This window comes from Oryctolagus cuniculus, chromosome 3, assembly GCF_964237555.1.
Source record: "Oryctolagus cuniculus chromosome 3, mOryCun1.1, whole genome shotgun sequence".
Lineage (NCBI taxonomy): Eukaryota > Metazoa > Chordata > Mammalia > Lagomorpha > Leporidae > Oryctolagus > Oryctolagus cuniculus.
Window position 1 is genome coordinate 37315811 of NC_091434.1, and position 19146 is coordinate 37334956.

A 19146-nucleotide genomic window follows, 5' to 3' on the forward strand; every position below is an offset into this window, starting at 1 on the left:
TATAATTAACATATGGTATGCTTTCCACAAAGAAAGTAAAGGAAAAAAACCCGGAAGAATGAAGTATCAGAAATAGCTGACTTCAGAGATGATTTTTTTTTCTATTTCTTCTTCAAGATGTATTTTATTTATTTCAAAGGCAAAATGACAGAGATATAATACCATAATACCACATAATTCACCCACTTAGAATGTCCAACTTTTTTTCAATGGTTATTCGATGGTTGTGCAACCATCACTACCATCCCTGAATTACACCAGAAAAACCCATAACTCATTAGCAGTCATTCTCTATTTCTCCCCAACTTTCCAAGCCCCAGGAACTACCAATCTATTCTGTCTCTAAGGGTTTGCCTAGTGTGAACATTTCCTAAAAAAGTGCAGTCATGCAGTATGTGTCCCCTTGTGTTTGGTCTTTTCCAAACACATAATGCTTTCAAGTTCATCTATGTTGCTGCATGTATCTGTACTCTATTTTTTATTGTCAAATAATATTCTACTGTACAAATCTATCACATTTTATTTACTTATTTATCAGCTGGAAGATATTTGGGTTGTTTCCAAAGTTTGCTACTGTGAATAATGCTACTAAGAACAGTTGTGTCAAGTTTTTATATGAACACATATTTTCAATTCTTTTGAAATTGATAATTTCCATTACATAATTAAATAATTAAATATTAATATTAAATGATTAAATATTAAATAATTAGTTTCTATTAAAAATTAATAGAAAGAGTACTAAATCATATGGCAGCTCCATGTTTACTCTTTTGAGGAACTGTCAGATTTTCCCCCAAAGCTATTGCATCATGTTACATTTCTACCAGTTATAATCATATATGAAGGTCCCAACTTCTCCATATCCTCTCTAATGCTTGTTAGTATCTGTCTTTTAAAGTACTGCCACCCTAATGGGTATGAAGTGATATTTCATTGGAACTTTGGTTTGCATTTCCCTATTGACAAACTATATGGTGCATCTTTTATGTGCTTATTGGCTTAGATAACTATATTAAGATCCTTAGCCCATTTACAAACTGAACTGTCTTTTCACTGCACTGTAAGAGCTCTTTATACTGTCTAGAAAGAAATGCTTTATCAGATATATGATTTGTAAACATATGATTTTCTCCTATTCTGCAAATTGCCTTTTTACTTTCCTGATGATGACCTTTGAAGTGCATTTTTAGTTTTGATGAAGCCCAATTAATCTACTTTTCTTGCTTATGATTTTAGTATTTTATCTTTTAAAATTTTTTTTAAAGATTTATTTATTTATTTGAAAGTCAGAGTTACACAGAGAGAGAAGGCAAGGCAGAGAGGTCTTCCATCCACTAGTTCACTCCCTAATTGGCTGCAATGGCCGAAGCTGTGCTGATCCGAAGCCAGGAGCCAGGAGTTTCCTCTGGGTCTTCCTATGTGGGTGCAGGTGCCCAAGGACTTCAGCCATTTTCTACTGCTTTCCCAGGCCATAGCAGAGAGCTGGGTTGGAAGTGGAGCAGCCGGGACTCGAACTGATGCCCATATGGGATGCCGGCACTGCAGGCGGTGGCTTTACCCACTAGGCCACAGCGTCGGCCCTTAGTATCTTATCTAAGAAACTACTATCGCCTAATTCAATGTCACAAACATTTATGTTTATGTTTTCTTCCAAGAGCTTTTAGCTTTAGCTCTTAGGAAGTTTTTCTATCCACTTTGAATTACTTTTGCATATGGTGTTGAAGTAGACATATAATTTAAATCATATTTGGAATTGGAATCATCCTTTACTCTCCTTTCTTCATCATTCCCATATCTTATCAACCTACACCATCAGCTAGTACAGAGTTTAAAAACTCAGACTCCAGGATCAGAATGCTTAGTTTAAAATCCCAGCTCCCTCTCTTGCAACTGTAAACAAGATACCTGATTCCTCTAGGCCTTGATTTCCTTGTCCGTTAAATAGAAGTAACAATCCTCAACTTTAAGTTGAGGATTAAATGCCAATAATATATATGCATGTTGAGCAGAGTGCCTGCTGTATAGTAAACAGTTCAATAGAGTTCAACTATTAATTATTACCTTCTAAATATCATTCAAGTTTCTCCAGTCTTGCTGATTCTCAAGCTTCTACCTTATTTGAGGTTATCATTTCTTACTAGGATCACTAAATCCTATTCTTAAAGAGTTTTCTTTTTTTTTTTTTTTTTTTTTTGACAGGCAGAGTGGACAGTGAGAGAGAGAGACAGAGAGAAAGGTCTTCCTTTTGCCGTTGGTTCACCCTCCAATGGCCGCCGCTGCAGCCGGCGCACCGCGCTGATCCTGGCAGGAGCCAGGAGCCAGGTGCTTTTCCTGGTCTCCCATGGGGTGCAGGGCCCAAGCACCTGGGCCATCCTCCACTGCACTCCCTGGCCATAGCAGAGAGCTGGCCTGGAAGAGGGGCGACCGGGACAGAATCCGGCGCCCCAACCGGGACTAGAACCCGGTGTGCCGGCGCCGCAAGGTGGAGGATTAGCCTATTGAGCCACGGCGCCGGCCTAAGAGTTTTCTTAAACTGTCTTCTTCTAATTCATTTTCTACTCTGAATCCATAAATGGCATTATAAAGTATGTATCTGATCATGTATCAACCTTCTGCATTTAAAAGAAAAGAGTTCCTTGGAGACCCTGGTACCAAGTCCCAATGTTTTAACAAGTTAGACATGGAGCCTTACAGGTTTGGCTGCTATTTTCCTAAATAGTCTAATCTCTTACTAGCACTCTTACCTAGGGCCGTGACTTCTTACACCTGCAGAAGACTGCCTAACTCCTATTCATCTTGTAGCAATTACCTAGTGTCTTCTAGGAAAAGATACTACTTTTTCTGAGAAGCCTTTTTTGATGGTTCCATCTCCAGTCCAAGGATAAACACTCCTTCCATAGCACTCTGAACTCTCCCTATCAACAAACTCATTACACTGTACTACAATAAACTGTTTACTTACATTTTTCTAATGTGAGATACTGGTGGGGGCATGACAATACTTCTTTATTACTATATCCCCTAATGAGTACTAAATTACCAGCCACAGGGTAAAAATATGAAAAATATTCTTTGGACGGATGAATGGTTTCAATGATACTTTACTAGAGAGAAATTCATTAAAATACAGCTGTATCAGTAACTTAATAGAAAGTGTCTTCATGTTTACAATCTGAGCGTTTTGATTCAACATGAACACCACTGTCCTATCATTATGCACGTGCACCTGATTTGCGGTTGACTTTTTTTTTTTTTTTTTTGACAGGCAGAGTGGACAGTGAGAGAGAGAGACAGAGAGAAAGGTCTTCCTTGCGGTTGACTATTAACACTCAATAAAACAAGTCATTCAAGATTTTTGATGTTTCAAGCGTACAAAAACTCAAGCAGATTATTTTTAAAAAGGGTGATCTATTTTCTAGTCTTCACCTTTTTTGCAAAAGAATGTTTTTAAATAAACAAACATGAATTTCATGCTACCTCCAATAATCTTATTAAGCAAATTCAATATGCAAAGAAAAAAAATTTTTGGATAATTTTACTACTTTAAAATTGCTGATTTTAGTGTATCTTTTTAAAAAAGCACTTCAGAAACTTAAACTCCTAAACTCATTACTTAATTCTATGATAGTCAATATAAAATTGTACTTGGACTAAAAATATGAATTGGTGGGGCCGGTGCTATGGCATAGTGGGTAAAGCTGCTGCCTACAGTGCCAGCATCCCATATGGGTGCCAGTTAGAATCCCAGCTGCTCTATCCTAGGCAGCTCTCTGCTATGGCCTGGGAAAGCAGTAGAAGATGGCTCAAGTCCTTGGGCCCCTGCACCTGCATGGGAGACCTGGAAGAAGCTCCTGGCTCCTGGCTTCAGATTGGTGCAGATCTGGCTGTTGCAGCCATTTGGGGAGGGAACCAGTGGATGGAAGACCTCTCTCTCTCTCTGCCTCTCCTTCTCTCTCTGTGTAACTTTGACTTCCAAGTAAATAAATAAATCTTTAAAAAAAAGTATGGATTGGGAATAAAAAGTGGCCTATCATCTAGAAACACATATAAATTAGTTGTAGATGAATGGAAGGCGTGAAGGTTAGTAAATTCATCTATAAAACCATTTGGATCTCCAGCCATTTCAGGGTGAGGAGGTCTAGTTTTTAATTAATATTCTAATTTCAGTATTTATTAGCCTATACAAATGTTTGATTTTTTATTTTGATACTTTTATATTTCTATTTTTCCAGAAATAAATCCAGTTTGTATTGATTTTTAAATTTATCAGTATAGCCTTTTTTTTTTTTTTTTTTTTTGATAGGCAGAGTTAGACAGTGAGAGAGAGAGACAGAGAGAAAGGTCTTCCTTTTTCTGTTGGTTCACTCCCCAAATGGCTGCTACGGCTGGAACTATGCCAATCCGAAGCCAGGGGCCAGGTGCTTCCTCCTGGTCTCCTGTGTGGGTGCAGGACCCAAGCACTTGGGCCATCCTCCACTGCCTGCCCGGGCCACAGCAGAGAGCTGGACTGGAAGAGGAGCAACCAGACAGAATCTGGCGCCCCAACCAGGACTAGAACCGGGGGTGCCGGCACCGCAGGCAGAGGATTAGCCAAGTGAGCCACGGCGCCAGCCCTGTAGTTGTTTTTTAATCAAAATATTTTATATATGAGAAAACACTATAGGAAACTACAACCAAACTATACATGCATAAAATCAAATTTGACCTAGCTATCAATAATTTAGGACAAGATTAATTCAAAACACAGGAGCCTTTACCGAGACTTTCTATTGCACACAATCTACTTAATAGCAATCACCAGAAACTATGATCCTTTAAATGGATCTTTTTTCTGAAAAGAACCAAATAGCAAATATTTTAGGCATTGTGAGCCACATAGTCTCTTGTCAAAATTACTCGATTAGGCCGGCACCGCGGCTCACTAGGCTAATCCTCCACCTGTGGCGCCGGCACCCCCAGTTCTAGTCCTGGTTGGGGCGCCAGATTCTGTCCTGGTAGCTCCTCTTCCAGTCCAGCTCTCTGCTGTGGCCCGGGAGTGCAGTGGAGGATGGCCCAAGTCCATGGGTACTGCACCCGCATGGGAGACCAGGAGGAAGCACCTGGCTCCTGGCTTTGGATTGGCGCAGTGCACTGGGTGCAGCGCGTTTGCCGTAGTGGCCATTTGGGGATGAACCAACGGAAGGAAGACCTTTCTCTCTGTCTCTCTCTCTAACTCTGTCAAAAAAAAAAAATTACTCGATTATATTGCTGTAGCATGAAAGGAACCACACAATACATTAAAAATGAGAGTGGCTGCATTTCAGTAAAACATTATTTATAAAAAGAGATTGGCCATGCTTGGCTTCTGGGCCACAATTTGCAGATCCAAATCCTATAAAATAATCTGAAAGTCAGAAAATTAAGCCTTCTATGTATTCCTCTCTACTTCTCAGGACCTTACTGTTGAGATAGAAAATTGAGTCTAGGCTCCCTCACTCCCAAAGCTTCACTTTTAGGACTTGCTTCAATCATGGCATCGCAAATGAACTTGCTCTCTCCTGGCCAAGGCATCACAGCCAATTTCAAGTTGGTTAAAGAGACGTGCTCCCTGGGTGAGCTCTATTTAAGGAAGCAAAGTAGGTAAAGGTTTTTTCCTACCAAATGACTTTGTGAGACCAGTTTTATTATACTCAATCTTCAGGGAAGAACACTGAGATTTTGAAAGGGTAATTTACTCATTCAGGTTCTGTTTCACAGCTAATGTTTAAGTCTCTTGTATTACTCTGCCTCCAATATGTTATTAAACTTAACAAAGACAAAAATATAGTAAATCAAAATATATAATGAATTGTATGTGCTAGAATCTATCTCAGGTCACTAAATGAAAATATCATTTTGCCAATACTGTTTTTTATGAAGACTGTAATTCAGTACATAATTTACTGTTTTAAATATGTTTTTGGACATTTTTTGTGCTACACAATTACCTACGAAATAACAAATCACCAGAAAAGCAATACATTCCTTTTCTAAATTTTGAGTTATCCATGTTCCTACCTGACTCTGGTTAATAGCTGCATGGTTGCCATGGAATGGAGACTGTCTTTCTTTATCTCGATGATGTCGACTGCTGTGTTTACTTCTCTGTAACTGCTGACGTAATTTGGCAATCTGAAAAAAGGAAAAATAGTAAGTACATCAGAGTATTTTCTACACTAAATAAAAGCACATCATTGCTTAGTAAGAACCAGTACAACACAGCTTTAGTAAATCCTTTGATTTTTACAAATATCACCAAATCTGACTTACTATACAAAATTTATATACACATGTACCTATGTTTTTCTTTTTAAAAGAAACAAAATTATGTCTCAACACTATTCTCAGTCTTCTAGCTCCCAAATACTAAACAATTGAAGTTTTCAGCATTTAGAATAAACTACATTATAGTTTTCACAAAGAATTAAAAATAACAGTAATTCTTCTCTCACTGCACTTACTATATATTTTTATTTAGATTGTTTTATCAAACACCTCATATTCAAAACCACAAAAAATTAAATAGTATTTAAATACCAAGTCAAGCAATAAAATGCATTCACAAACTCTTTATGTGACACATGCAATTTCAAAGAATATCCCATTACTCTTTGACTAAACTTTTTTATTTATACATTATGTATGAAATGCAAATGTCATTAATGATAGTCATAGAAAATGGTAATCACAGCATAAAGCCATAATCAACTTCATTATACTGTTACTGAATTTTAGAAACACTACTATATACAGAGAAATAATAAATGTGAATTTGTTGCATCACTACAATAGTTTCTAAGTCTAATGTTTATATTGTATTGACAGGTAATGAACTCTTCCTACAAAACTAAGACAAAGACGACAAATAAGTAATGCATACATTTCCCTCTTCAAATCTTTATTAAATCAACACAATAAACTGTTTTTCTATTATTTCACAAGCCAAAAAAAATTCAAAGGAAAACGACAAATCCTTGCTGCCCATAACTTCAAGGAACCAGCCAATGAAAGGATCAAATTCCGCCTTCTTGGAACCACTTTCCTGACCTCCTTTAGTTGATCTGTACTGCCCCAGGACGCTGAGCGCTTGTGAGACCCTTTCTTCTTTTCACAGTATTCTTCAGCCCAAGCACTCTCTGTCTATAATGGAAAAAAATAATTTTAATAGAAGTCATTTAACAATAACCATATCTGTTACTATTATAAAATACATTCTCATTACAGAAAAATTAATCAGAAAATATTTAAGACAACACAAATTACCAACAATTCTCCCAGCATCAGTGAATTGCAATTAACATTTTAGCATATTTCTTTCAATTCTATTACTAATAAAAAATGGCAATTATTATTTCTACATAATTGTAATTACACTATAAGTATAGCATTTCTTAAAGTTAAGTACTAGTACAGACATGCATGCTTATAATACTTAACATTCTTATGTTCTTACTATGAACTAGACACTGTGCTTTCATATGCTTTATCTGATTTAACACATACAAAAAGTTCCACACGCTTTGCAGCTAAGGAAACTATGACAATACATTAGGTAAGTTGCCTCTTAAGTCTCATAGTTAGGAAGTAGCAAAAGCCAAGAAACAAACCTTAGACTCCAGACTTCATCATTTTAACCTCTATACTAAGTCTAGTCTTGTTTTAACTATACACAGACAAGGCCTGAAAAAGCATCAAGTCTTTAGTAGTTATAGCATACCCAGAATTTACAAATAGTTCATCAGGGGCCGGCATTGTGGCAGAGCAGGTTAAGCTGTTGTGTATGATGTATCCCACACCGGAGCACTTGTTGAGTCTCAGCTGCTCTGCTTCTCATCTAGCTCCCTGCTATTGTGCCTGGGAAGGCAGAAGATGGCCCAGGTGATTCAGTTCTTGCCATTCATGTGGAAGACCCAAATGGAGTTACAGGCTCCTAGTCCAGCCCTTATAGCCATCTGGGGAGTGAACCAGGGGATGAAGATCTTTTTCTGTCTCTCTCTCTTTTTATTTGTTTACTTATAAATAAATAAATGCTTAAAAATAAATTTTAAGATTACACTAGTGTATCAGAAAAAAACTGAATTCTTGACATATGAAAATATGCTCAATATTCATCCACAATAAGAGAAATGCAAGTTAAAACTTTACCAAGATTGGGGAATTTGATAATATAAACTCTCCTACATCGCTGATGGGACTATAAACTAGTAAGCTTTTTTTTTTTTTTTTTTAAGCTTTATTTATTTTATTTGAAAGGCAGAGTTACAGAGAGGTAGAGAGGTAGAGAGGTAGAGGTAGAGAGAGAGAGAGAGAGAGAGATCTTCCATCCACTAGCTCACTCCCCATATGGCCACAACAGCCAGAGCTGCGTCGATCCAAAGCCAGAAGCCAGGAGCTAGGAGATTCTTCCGGGCCTCCCATGTTGGTGCAGAGGTCCAAGGACTTGGGCCATCTTCTACTGCTTTCCCAGGCCATAGCAGAGAGCTGGATTGGAATTGGAGCAGATGGGACTCAAACCAGTACCCATATGGGATGCTGGCACGACAGGCAGTGGCTTTACCTGCTATGCCACAGCGCTGGCCCCTACTAGTAAGCGCTTTTTTTTTTTTTTTTTTTTACAGGAAGAGTGGACAGTGAGAGAGAGAGAGAGAGAGAGAGAGAGAGAGAGAGAGAAAGGTCTTCCTTTGCCGTTGGTTCACCCTCCAATGGCCACCACAGCCGGCGCATTGCGGCCGGCGCACCGCGCTGATCCAATGGCAGGAGCCAGGTACTTATCCTGGTCTCCCATGGGGTGCAGGGCCCAAGGACTTGGGCCATCCTCCACTGCACTCCCTGGCCACAGCAGAGAGCTGGCCTGGAAGAGGGGCAACCGGGACAGAATCCAGGGCCCCGACCAGGACTAGAACCTGGTGTGCCAGCGCCACAAGGCAGAGGATTAGCCTAGTGTGCTGTGGCGCCGGCACTAGTAAGCTTTTATGGAGGGGATGTAGCTCCTGTTGTTCAAGTTATAAAGTCTCACACTATTCGATATAGTAACCTCTCTTTTGATAGTTTATCCTGTTCGTTACAAAACATAACCTTTATGTACTAAATGGCATACTCATATTATTCTTTATAGCATTTTTCCTATAAATAAGAGATGGAACAATGTAAATAAATTGATTAAGGTTTGGCTAAGTAAATTATGGCATATCTTTACAATAGAATAATATGGAGCTATAAAAATGAATAAGTGAATTCACAATGTACAGATATAAATAATCTCCATGATATATTGTCAAGAAAAGACTTCAAGGTTCAAGACTATGTGGATAGCAACTGCCTTTTTAGGGGGCCACTAGAAAAAATATGTAAGTTTGTAAATTATCTCGGGGAGAATATACATGGTAGCAAAACAAACTGCTGCTAAGGGCCATCTCCAGAGAGGAAGACTCTTCACTGGACACCTCTGCTTCTTAAAATTGTGCACATGAATGAATTTAGAGCCTATTCAAAACAGAAAGTACTAAATAATATTTTACATGGTATGAGTATCCTTTATATTCTTTTTTAAGATTTATTTATTTATTTGAAAGCCAGAGTTACAAGAGAGGCGAGGTGGGGTGGGGGAGGAAGGGAGGTATCTTCTATCCTCTGGTTCACTCCGCAATTGGCTGCAATAGCTGGAGCTGAGCTGATCCAAAGCCAGAAGCCAGAAATGTCTTTCTGGTCTCCAACGTGGGTGCAAGGGCCCAAGGACTTGGGCCATCTTGTACTGCTTTCACAGGCCATAGCAGAGAGCTGGATTGGAAGTAGAGCAGCCGGGTCTCGAACCGACGCCCATATGGGATGCTGGCATTACAGGAGGCAGCTTTACCCACTACTCCACAGCGCTGACACAATCCTTTGTACTCTTACCCTACTAATTATTAAATGGTCTCATTTCAAATGGAGATGAAAAAGAAAAATTTTCTAGAATCAAGAAACTGAAATCCCAATAGACTGTTACCTCACACCTGGATCTCAATAGCTGAGACGACTCTATTCTAACAATGATCCTTAAACACTGAATCAGAAAAAGGATTATAATTCAGTCAAATTCTCAATGCTCTAGTCCTTGCTTAACCCTAAACTCTACTTCCAGTTTAGGGCCACCATCTGATGTATTCATTCCCAGAGGTGACCCTTCTTGGTATCTGCTATTTCTTTTTTCTTTCTTTCTTTTTTTTTTTTTTTTTTTTTTTTTTTTGACAGGCAAAGTGGACAGTGAGAGAGAGACAGAGAGAAAGGTCTCCCTTTTGCCATTGGTTCACCCTCCAATGGCCACTGCGGCCGGTGCACCACGCTGATCCTAAGGCAGGAGCCAGGTGCTTCTCCTGGTCTCCCATGGGGTGCAGGGCCCACGGACTTGGGCCATCCTCCACTGCATTCTCGGGCCATAGCAGAGAGCTGGCCTGGAAAAGGGGCAACCGGGACAGAATCCGGCGCCCCGACCGGGACTAGAACCTGGTGTGCCAGCGCCGCAAGGCGGAGGATTAGCCTAGTGAGCCGCGGCGCCGGCCGGTATCTGCTATTTCTCACATTAGGGGTCACAGCTCTATACAAATTGTTAAAACACCTGTCACAAAGACCAACATATAAATAGGGCCACAGTACATAAAGTACCAAAAGTCAAACTAAAATCAAAATCAAAGTAAATTTTTTAAAATAATATTTATTTGGAAGTCAGAACTACAGAGAGAGAAACCATCTACTTGTTCACTACCTAGATGGCCTAGGGCTGAGCCAGGCGCTTCCTCCAGGTCTGCCATGTGAGTGGTGGGGGCCTAAACACTTGGGCCTTCCTCTGCTGCTTTTCCCAGACTATCCAAAGCGAGCTGGATTGGAAGTGGAGAAGCTGGGAATCTAACTGTCACCCATATGGGATGCCAGTGTCACCGGTGATGGATTCATGCACTACGCCACGTCGCTGGCCCCCAAAGTAATGATCTTAATACTAAAAAATATGAAATCTTAATGAACACTTTCTTGTAATACAAAGCAGAGTATGTAAGGTTCAGATCACATATGCTGGTATTAAACAAACACGTTTAAGTTCTAGCTCAGTAATATAACACTTTTGGCATCTTAGACAAGTTACATATTCTATATAGATTTTAATTTCTCCATTGATAAATGAGGAAAAATGTTATCTAGCTACTAAAATTGTAAGAAGAATTAAAGGACTTAGTATATGTAAAAGACTTAACTTTTAAGGTAGAATAACTAATTATGCAAAGTTATAAGACATAATAGCAATGATATAAGAATCAGACATTTGCGCACATTATTAATGAAGTATCAGAAAAGGAAATAAGAAAATGTTCCATTTAGAATAGCATCAAAAAGAAAAAAATACTTAGGAATAATAAAGAAATGAAAGATTTCTATACTAAAAACTACAAAATGTTATTGAAATAAAATTTAAAATAACACGAACACGTTGAACTCATGACTTGAGTTAACGATTGTTAAAGTGTCTAGGGGTCGGAGCTGTGGTGCTGGGGGTTAAAGCCCTGGCCTGCAGCACTGCATCCCACATGGGCACAGGTTTGAGTCACAGCTCCACGTCCAACCCAGCTCTTTGCTGTGGCCTGGGGAAGGCAGTGGAAGATGGTCCAAGTTCTTGAGCCCCTGCGCCCACATGGGAGACCCAAAAGAAGCTCCTGGCTTTGGATCAGCACAGCTCCTGCTGTTGAGGCCACTTTTTAGTGAACCAGCATATGGAAGACACCCCCCCCCCCACCCCGCCTCTCTGTAACTCGGCCTTTCAAATAAATAAATAAATAAATAAGAAGACCTCTCTTTCTTTCTGCCTCTCTGTATAACTCTGCCTTTCAAATAAATAAATAAACCAACAAGTATCTCCATGAACACTTAAAAATAAATGAAGGAATTCAAGAAACAAGAATAAGGAAGACAACATAATGCCCACAAAGGAACACTACAACACTTCGATACTAGAATGTGAAGATGAAGAGATTGAAGAAATGCCAGAAACAGAATTCAAAAACTTGATCGTAGGATTACGAGAAGTAACCAGAAGCAAATCTATGAATTAAATAAATCATTACATGACATGAATAAAAATTTTTCCCATTATATTGATATTTTAAAGAGAAATCAAAATGAAATATTAGAAATGAAGAATTCAACAGATCAAATAAAAATGTGGTAGAAAGTCTTAACAACAGACTCAGTGAGGCATAAGAAAGGATATCTGAGTTAGAAGACAAATTGCTGGAAATTTTATAGTCAGACCAAAAAAAAAAAAAAAAGAATTAGAAAATTAAAAAATAGTGTTGGAGATTTATCAAACAATCCAAATACAGGTCTTAGGAGTTCTGGAAGAGGAGCAACCAGGACTAGAACCAGGCGCCCACATGGGATGCCAGTGCCACAGGCAGAGGATTAACCAAGTGGGCCATAGTGCCGGCCTGCAAATAGAACTTCTAATACACATGACCAGCAAAGATCTTCTCCATGACACACTGTAGCCACTTCTCCACAGTAAAACAAAGAAAGATTATAAAATGTGCACAAGAGAAATACCAGGTTACTTTCAGAGGATCTCCAATTAGACTTATAGCTGGCTTCTCAACAGAAACCTTACAAGCTAGAAGGGAATGGCGAGATACATTCCAAGTCTTAAGAGAAAAAATGCCAACCAAGAATACTGTACCCTGCAAAGCTCTCATTTATGAGTGAAGGTGAAATAAAGACCTTCCATAACAAACAGAAACTGGAAGAATTTTTCACTACTAAACTTATCTTTGACAAAGGAGCTAAAATCAACCCCGAGAGCAAGGACGGTCTTCAACAAATGGTCCTGGGAAAACTGAATCTCTACAAGCAGAGGTATGAAGCAAGACCCCTACCTTACACCTTCTACAAAAATCCACTCAAAATGGATCAAAGACCTAAATATATGACCCAATACCATCAAATTATTAGAGAACTTTGAGAAAACCTGCAAGACATTGGCATAGGCAAAGAGTTCTTTGTTGATTGCATAGCCAATCAAAGCCAAAATTGACAAAAAGGATTATATCAAATTGAGAAGCTTCTGTACTACAAAAGCAACACTCAGCATAGTAAAGAGGCACCTGACAGAATGGGAGAAATTATTTGTAAACTACGCAACTGATAAAGGATCAATAACCAGAATATATAAAGAGCTCAAGAAACTCATCAACAATGTAACAAGCAACCCAGTTAAGAAATGGGCAAAGGATTTAAACAGACATTTTTCAAAAGAGGAAATCCAAATGGCTAACAGACACATGAAAAAATGCTCAGGATCCCTAGCTGTTAGGGAAATGCAAATCAAAACCACAATGAGGCTTCACCTCACCTCAGTTAGAATGGCTTTCATTCACAAATCAAAAAACAATAAATGCTGGTGAAGATGTGGGGGAAAAGGTACCCTAATCCACTGTTGGTGGGAATGTAAACTGGTAAAGCCACTATGAAAGACAGTATGGAGATACCTCAAAAATCTGAATGTAAATCTACCATATGACCCAGCCATCCTACTCCTGGGAATTTACAAAAGGGAAATAAAATAAGCATATGAAAGAGTTATCTGTACCCCCATGTTTATTGAAGCTCAATAGCTAAAATATGGAATCAACCCAAATGTCTGTTAATTGAAGACTGGATAAAGAAATTATGGGATACACACATCATGGAATACTACACAGTTGTTAAAAAGAAATTAAATCCTGTTGTTTCCAACAAAATGGATGTAACTGGAAAACATCATACTTAGTGAAATAAGCCAGTCCCAAAAGGACAAATACCATATGTTCTCCCTGATCTATGGTAACCAATAGCGCACCTAAAAGGTAATCTATAGAATAGAAGTAAAATTGACAGTTTGAGATGATAACTTTTAATAGCCCTTGTCTCAACTGTTGAGGAACTGGTTTTTTTCCCCCCACACTATTTGTTGGACTCTTTACTTAGTATAGAGTTAGACTTATGTGTATAAAGTTAATTGAAAATAGATCTTAGTAAAAAATAAGAATGGGAATAGGAGAGGGAGGAGGAAGAAGGGTGGCAGGGCAGGTAGGATGGGAAGAATCACTATGTTCCTGTATTTATGAAATGCATGAAGTTTGTATACTTTAAATAAAAGGTTTCTGGGGTAAAAAGTAAAGAATATGAAGAAAAAAAAAGAAAATAGGCATTACCTACACAATCAAGAAGTTACTTGTTTCAAAGCACTCCACAGGTAATGCCCTATTTGTTACCCTACAACCCAACCTGTTTGAAGAACAATGTATGGAGTCACTGGCCTAGGGAAACTGATCTAACATGAAAAATCAAAGGACAGAAACATCAATCAATAGTAAATATCTAGGCCAGTGCTGCGGCTCAATAGGCTAATCCTCCGCCTGTGGCACCGGCACACCGGGTTCTAGTCCCGGTCAGGGTGCTGGATTCTGTCCTGGTTGCCCCTCTTCCAGGCCAGCTCTCTGCTATGGCCCGGGCAGGCAGTGGAGGATGGCCCAAGTCCTTGGGCCCTGCACCCCATGGGAGACCAGGAGAAGCACCTGGCTCCTGCCTTCGGATCAGCGCGGTGCGCCGGCCGCAGCGGCCATTGGAGGGTGAACCAACGGTAAAAGGAAGGAAGGAAGGAAGGAAGGAAGGGAGGGAGGAGGGAAGGAAGGAAGGAAGGGAGGGAGGGAGGAGGGAAGGAAGGAAGGAAGGGAGGGAGGGAGGAGGGAAGGAAGGAAGGAAGGAAGGGAGGGAGGGAGGGAGGGAGGAGGGAAGGAAGGAAAGAAGGAGGGAAGGAAGGAAGGAGGGAAGGAGGGAAGGAAGGAGGGAAGGAAGGAGGGAAGGAAGGGGGGAAGGAGGGAAGGGAGGGGGGAAGGGAGGGAGGGGAGGGAGGGAGGGGCATCCTATAATGGAGCACCAGTTAAGAGTCCCAGAGGCACTGGCTCCCTGCTAATGAACCTAGGAAAGCAGTGGACAATAGTCCAAATAGTTGGGCTCCTGCCATCCATATCAGATACTTGGATGGAGTCTGTGACTTCTGGCTTTGGCCTTGCCCAGACCTGGCCTTTTTGGCCATTAGGGAAGTACACAAGTGGTTGGAAGATCTCATTCTCTGTTTCTCCATCTTTCTGTCACTCTTTCAGATAAATAATATAAATCATTTTTAGAAAATAAAAAGGGAAAACAGCAATGTTGACAACAATGAAGAGACACTAGAAACCTCAAACTGCTGATAGGGATGTACATGTGCAGCTGTTGAGGAAAACAGTTTGGCAGTTCCTCCAGTCTAAATGCTAAATGACCCAGCAATCCCATTCCTAATACCCATCAGAAAGCACTGAAAACAGGGATTCTTACAGATACATGCATGCCAGTCTTCACTGCAGCACTGCTCCCAAGAGCCAGAAGGGTGGACACAATACAAATAATCATCAACAGACCAACAAAAGGAGGCTGTGCATCCAATGGAATACTATTCAGCCATTAAAAGAAATGAAGTTATAACAGATGAACTTTGAAAATATTATGGTACGTAAAATGAGTCACAGACAGGAGAGCATTTATTACATGACTCCACTTATATGAAATATCTAGAATAGGTAAATTCATGATAACATAAAGCAGAATAGTGGTTACTAGGGGATAAGGGAAAGGGATGAGGGATGATGGGGGTTCAGTTTCTACTTATTTTGGGGAGTAATGAAAAAGTTCTGGAAATAGTATCGATGGTTGCTCAACAGTATGAATGTAATCAATTCCACTAAATTACCTATTTTTAAACAGTCAAAATGACGAATTTGAGTTACATAAAGTTTACCACAATTTTTTCAACTGACTTAACTAGCATACAATGGGTAGTTATCTGCCAATAAGAAATTTGGAACTTTAATTAACTATGTTCATGACAAATTCAGTTGACAAAGGAGGCCCGTGATACAACTGAAAGACTGGAACGCCTAGCTATCACTGCACTATTCTTTAGAGATTCTACACAGGAAATTCACAAGTCAGATCAACAGTGTGATCATCATAAATTCTTTCTGTATTTGTATCTTTTCATATTACCAATCTGGAAGACATTTAGAAAAATGTGAAAAGAGGGTGCAGCTTATCTTTTACCTCGAAACAGTCAAAGTTAAGCATAGCAACTTGCTAAAAAGATTTACTGAACTGCTTCCACAGATAATGGGGCTCCCAATAGCTTGTATGATAGCATATTCTTATTTTTTAAAGATTTATTTACTTATTTGAAAGTCAGAGTTATACAGAGAGAGGAGAGGCAGAGAGAGAGAGGAGAGGCAGAGACAGAGAGAGAGAAAGAGAGAGAGAGAGGTCTTCCATCCGATGGTTCACTCCCCAGATGGCTGCAATGGCCAGAGCTGCGCCAATCTGAAGCTTGGCGCCAGGAGCTTCTTCCAGGTCTCCCACATGGGTGCAGGGGCCCAAAAACTTGAGCCATCTTCTACTGCGTTCCCAGGCCATACAGAGAGCTGGATGGGAAGTGGAGCAGCCAGGTCTCGAACCGGTGCCCAGATGGAATGCCGGCCCTTCAGGCCAGGGTGTTAACCTGCTGTGCCACAGTGCCATCCCCAGCATATTCTCATTAATATGACAAAAGATCTGAACCCCCTGAATCCAAAACTGCAAGGGAAAGTAAGAGCACTATAGAAATATTCAAGGAAATAAATGCACACAAATTTAAAATGACATGTGGATTAAGCAGAAAACAAGTGGAGCCTGTACTCATTTTCCATACTACTTGCTGTAAGGACAGCAACAGTACAGATTTTTGAATAATTGCAGAATTTAAATCATTGTAGTGTTCTACAGAACTCTTTGGTTTAAAAAGCTGACATTTCAGAAAAGATTCATTATCTTTGGTAAGTACACATACTAAGTTTTCATTTCTATGGTTGCCACTGAACAATAAGCCCAAAGCTAATCTCAAATCCCAAGCATCTGACTTCACTGTAGGATGGTTTCAGGGATATTAGAACAAAGGCAGGTGTTGTGGCTTGGCAGGTGAAACGGCTGCCTGCAATGCCAGCTTCCTATACGGGAGCTGGTTTCAGTCCCAGCTGCTCCACTTCTAATCCAGTTCCCTGCTAATACATCTGGGAAAGCAGAAGATGGCCCAAGTCTTTGGGCTCCTGGACCCATGAGGGAGATTTGGAAGCAGCTCCTGGCTTCTGGCTTTGGATGGGCTCAGCTCTGGCTGTTGCAGTCATTTGGGGAGTGAACCAGCAGAGGGGAGACCTCCCTCTATGTCTCTTCCTGTTTCTGTAACTCTGTCTCTCAAATAAATCTTAAGAAAAAAAAAACTTCATAAGTTTAACAGTATAAAACTTTCCTCCAGGGTCCCTTTTTCAGAATATTGATAGATTCTATCAGCAATTTAATGAAGTCCGCACCTCCCAACACATGAAGGTTTTTGGTGGAAAAATGTAAGCTTAGATGGTAAGTAATCCTACTCTTAGACACGTTAAAGTTCAAATTCTGTATGTTAAATACATCATGTTGTTCAGAACTAGTGAAGACTAAGTAAAAGTATGTCCAGATTATCTCTGTATGTATCTGAACTACTTTTGGATAGTTTAAAATGCATATCCCCAGGCTCCAGCCAAGACCTGCTTTAGAGTATCTGGAGGTCATGGGGCTGGTGGGGTAAAGCCACTGCCTGCAATGTCAGCATCCCATATGGGTACCAGTTCATCATGTCTCAGTTGCTCCACTTCTGATTCAGCTCCTCGCTAATGGACTGGGAAAGAAACGGAAGATGGCCCAAGTACCTGGTTCCCTGCGACCCACTTGGGAGATCCTGGCTCCAGCCTTGCCTAGACCTGGCCACTGCAGCCATCTAGGGAGTGAAAAAGAGGATGGAAGATCTCTGTCTCTCTTGTTGTAACTCTGACTTTTGGATGGATGGATGGATGGATGGATGGATGGATGGAGGAAGGATCGGAGGGAGGGAGGGAGGAATGGGGGAGGGAAAGAGGAAGGAAGAGAGAAGGAGGGAAAGAGGAAGGAAGGAAGGAAGGAAATCTTGAGGTTATGCCTGGGAACCTGCATTTTGATAAGTTTCACAGGAAGTTCTAATATACATTAGTGTTCCAAAAATTTGAAGAAGTAATATCATGAGAAATGGTTCAGGATAAAATATTTAAGGATAAGAATTATATATGAACCTACCTGTGTAGCTTTGTCCCTCATGCAAGGTGCAGCTTGCCCGTGACTATCACGAGGCCAGTGTCCAGCAAGGTACGGAGCAGCAAGTGTATCCAGGGAGGAAGTGCGTCGGATAATACTAGAAGGGCTTGATGAAGGTGGTCGTGTTTTGTCACCTGGATTTAAGACAAAGATATTTACCAAAAAAATAGATTATAAAGGAAACAGAGTAGAAACTAAGTTTTAAACCATGTAGAAGTCCTCTAACTTAAATATACAAAAATAAGACATAAAAATAGCTATTGATACAATGAATAAGAAAAAAATGAAAATTAAAAATGTGTAAAATTAATTTTGTTATGGGCAGGCATTTAGCTCAGCACTTAAGATGCTGCTTAGGATGTCAGCATCCCTCATCAGAGTGCCTGGTCTGAGTCTCATTTCCACTGCCAATTCCAGCTTCCTGCTAATGTGCACTCTGGGAAGCAGCAATGTATGGCTCCCCTGGCTGGGCTCCTGCCACCAACCTGTGAGACCTGGAATGAGTTCCGGCTCTTGGCTTTGTCCTGGCCCAGCCCTGGTTCTTGCAGGCATTTGTGGTGTGAACCAGCAAGTGAAATATCTGTGTGAAATCTGGGATGTGAACCACTAGATGGAAGATCTGTGTGCATGTGTGTCTTTATCTTTGCCTTTTGAATGAAAAAATTAAACCTTAAAAAATAAGTCAATCCCCAAAGTTTATATACTTTAATTTCATTCACACAGTATTTTTGCAATGGAGAAAAGATCAGTGGTTGCCAAGGGTCTGAGGAAAGAAAGGAAAGCTGAGAAGAGACAGGCAGGTGGTATTACACAGAGTACCACAGGAGGATCCCTGTGGAAGTGGAACTCTTCAACATCTTGACTATGGTGATAGAGACATGAATTTTCACAGGAGATGAA

The 19146-nt window shown here is 40.1% G+C and overlaps 1 protein-coding gene across 1 annotated transcript in view; it reads right to left on the reverse strand.

Annotated features, from left to right (window-relative positions):
• Window positions 1-19146, reverse strand: part of FAM117B (family with sequence similarity 117 member B) — a 116430-nt gene that overhangs the window by 27247 nt on the left and 70037 nt on the right. Inside the window, exons 2-4 of the mRNA XM_070070359.1 lie at window positions 18229-18380; window positions 7069-7161; window positions 6040-6153 (exon numbers count right to left, since the gene is read on the reverse strand). Of these exons, the coding sequence (XP_069926460.1) occupies window positions 6040-6153; window positions 7069-7161; window positions 18229-18380 (359 nt within the window). The remainder of the gene's footprint in view (window positions 1-6039; window positions 6154-7068; window positions 7162-18228; window positions 18381-19146) is intronic.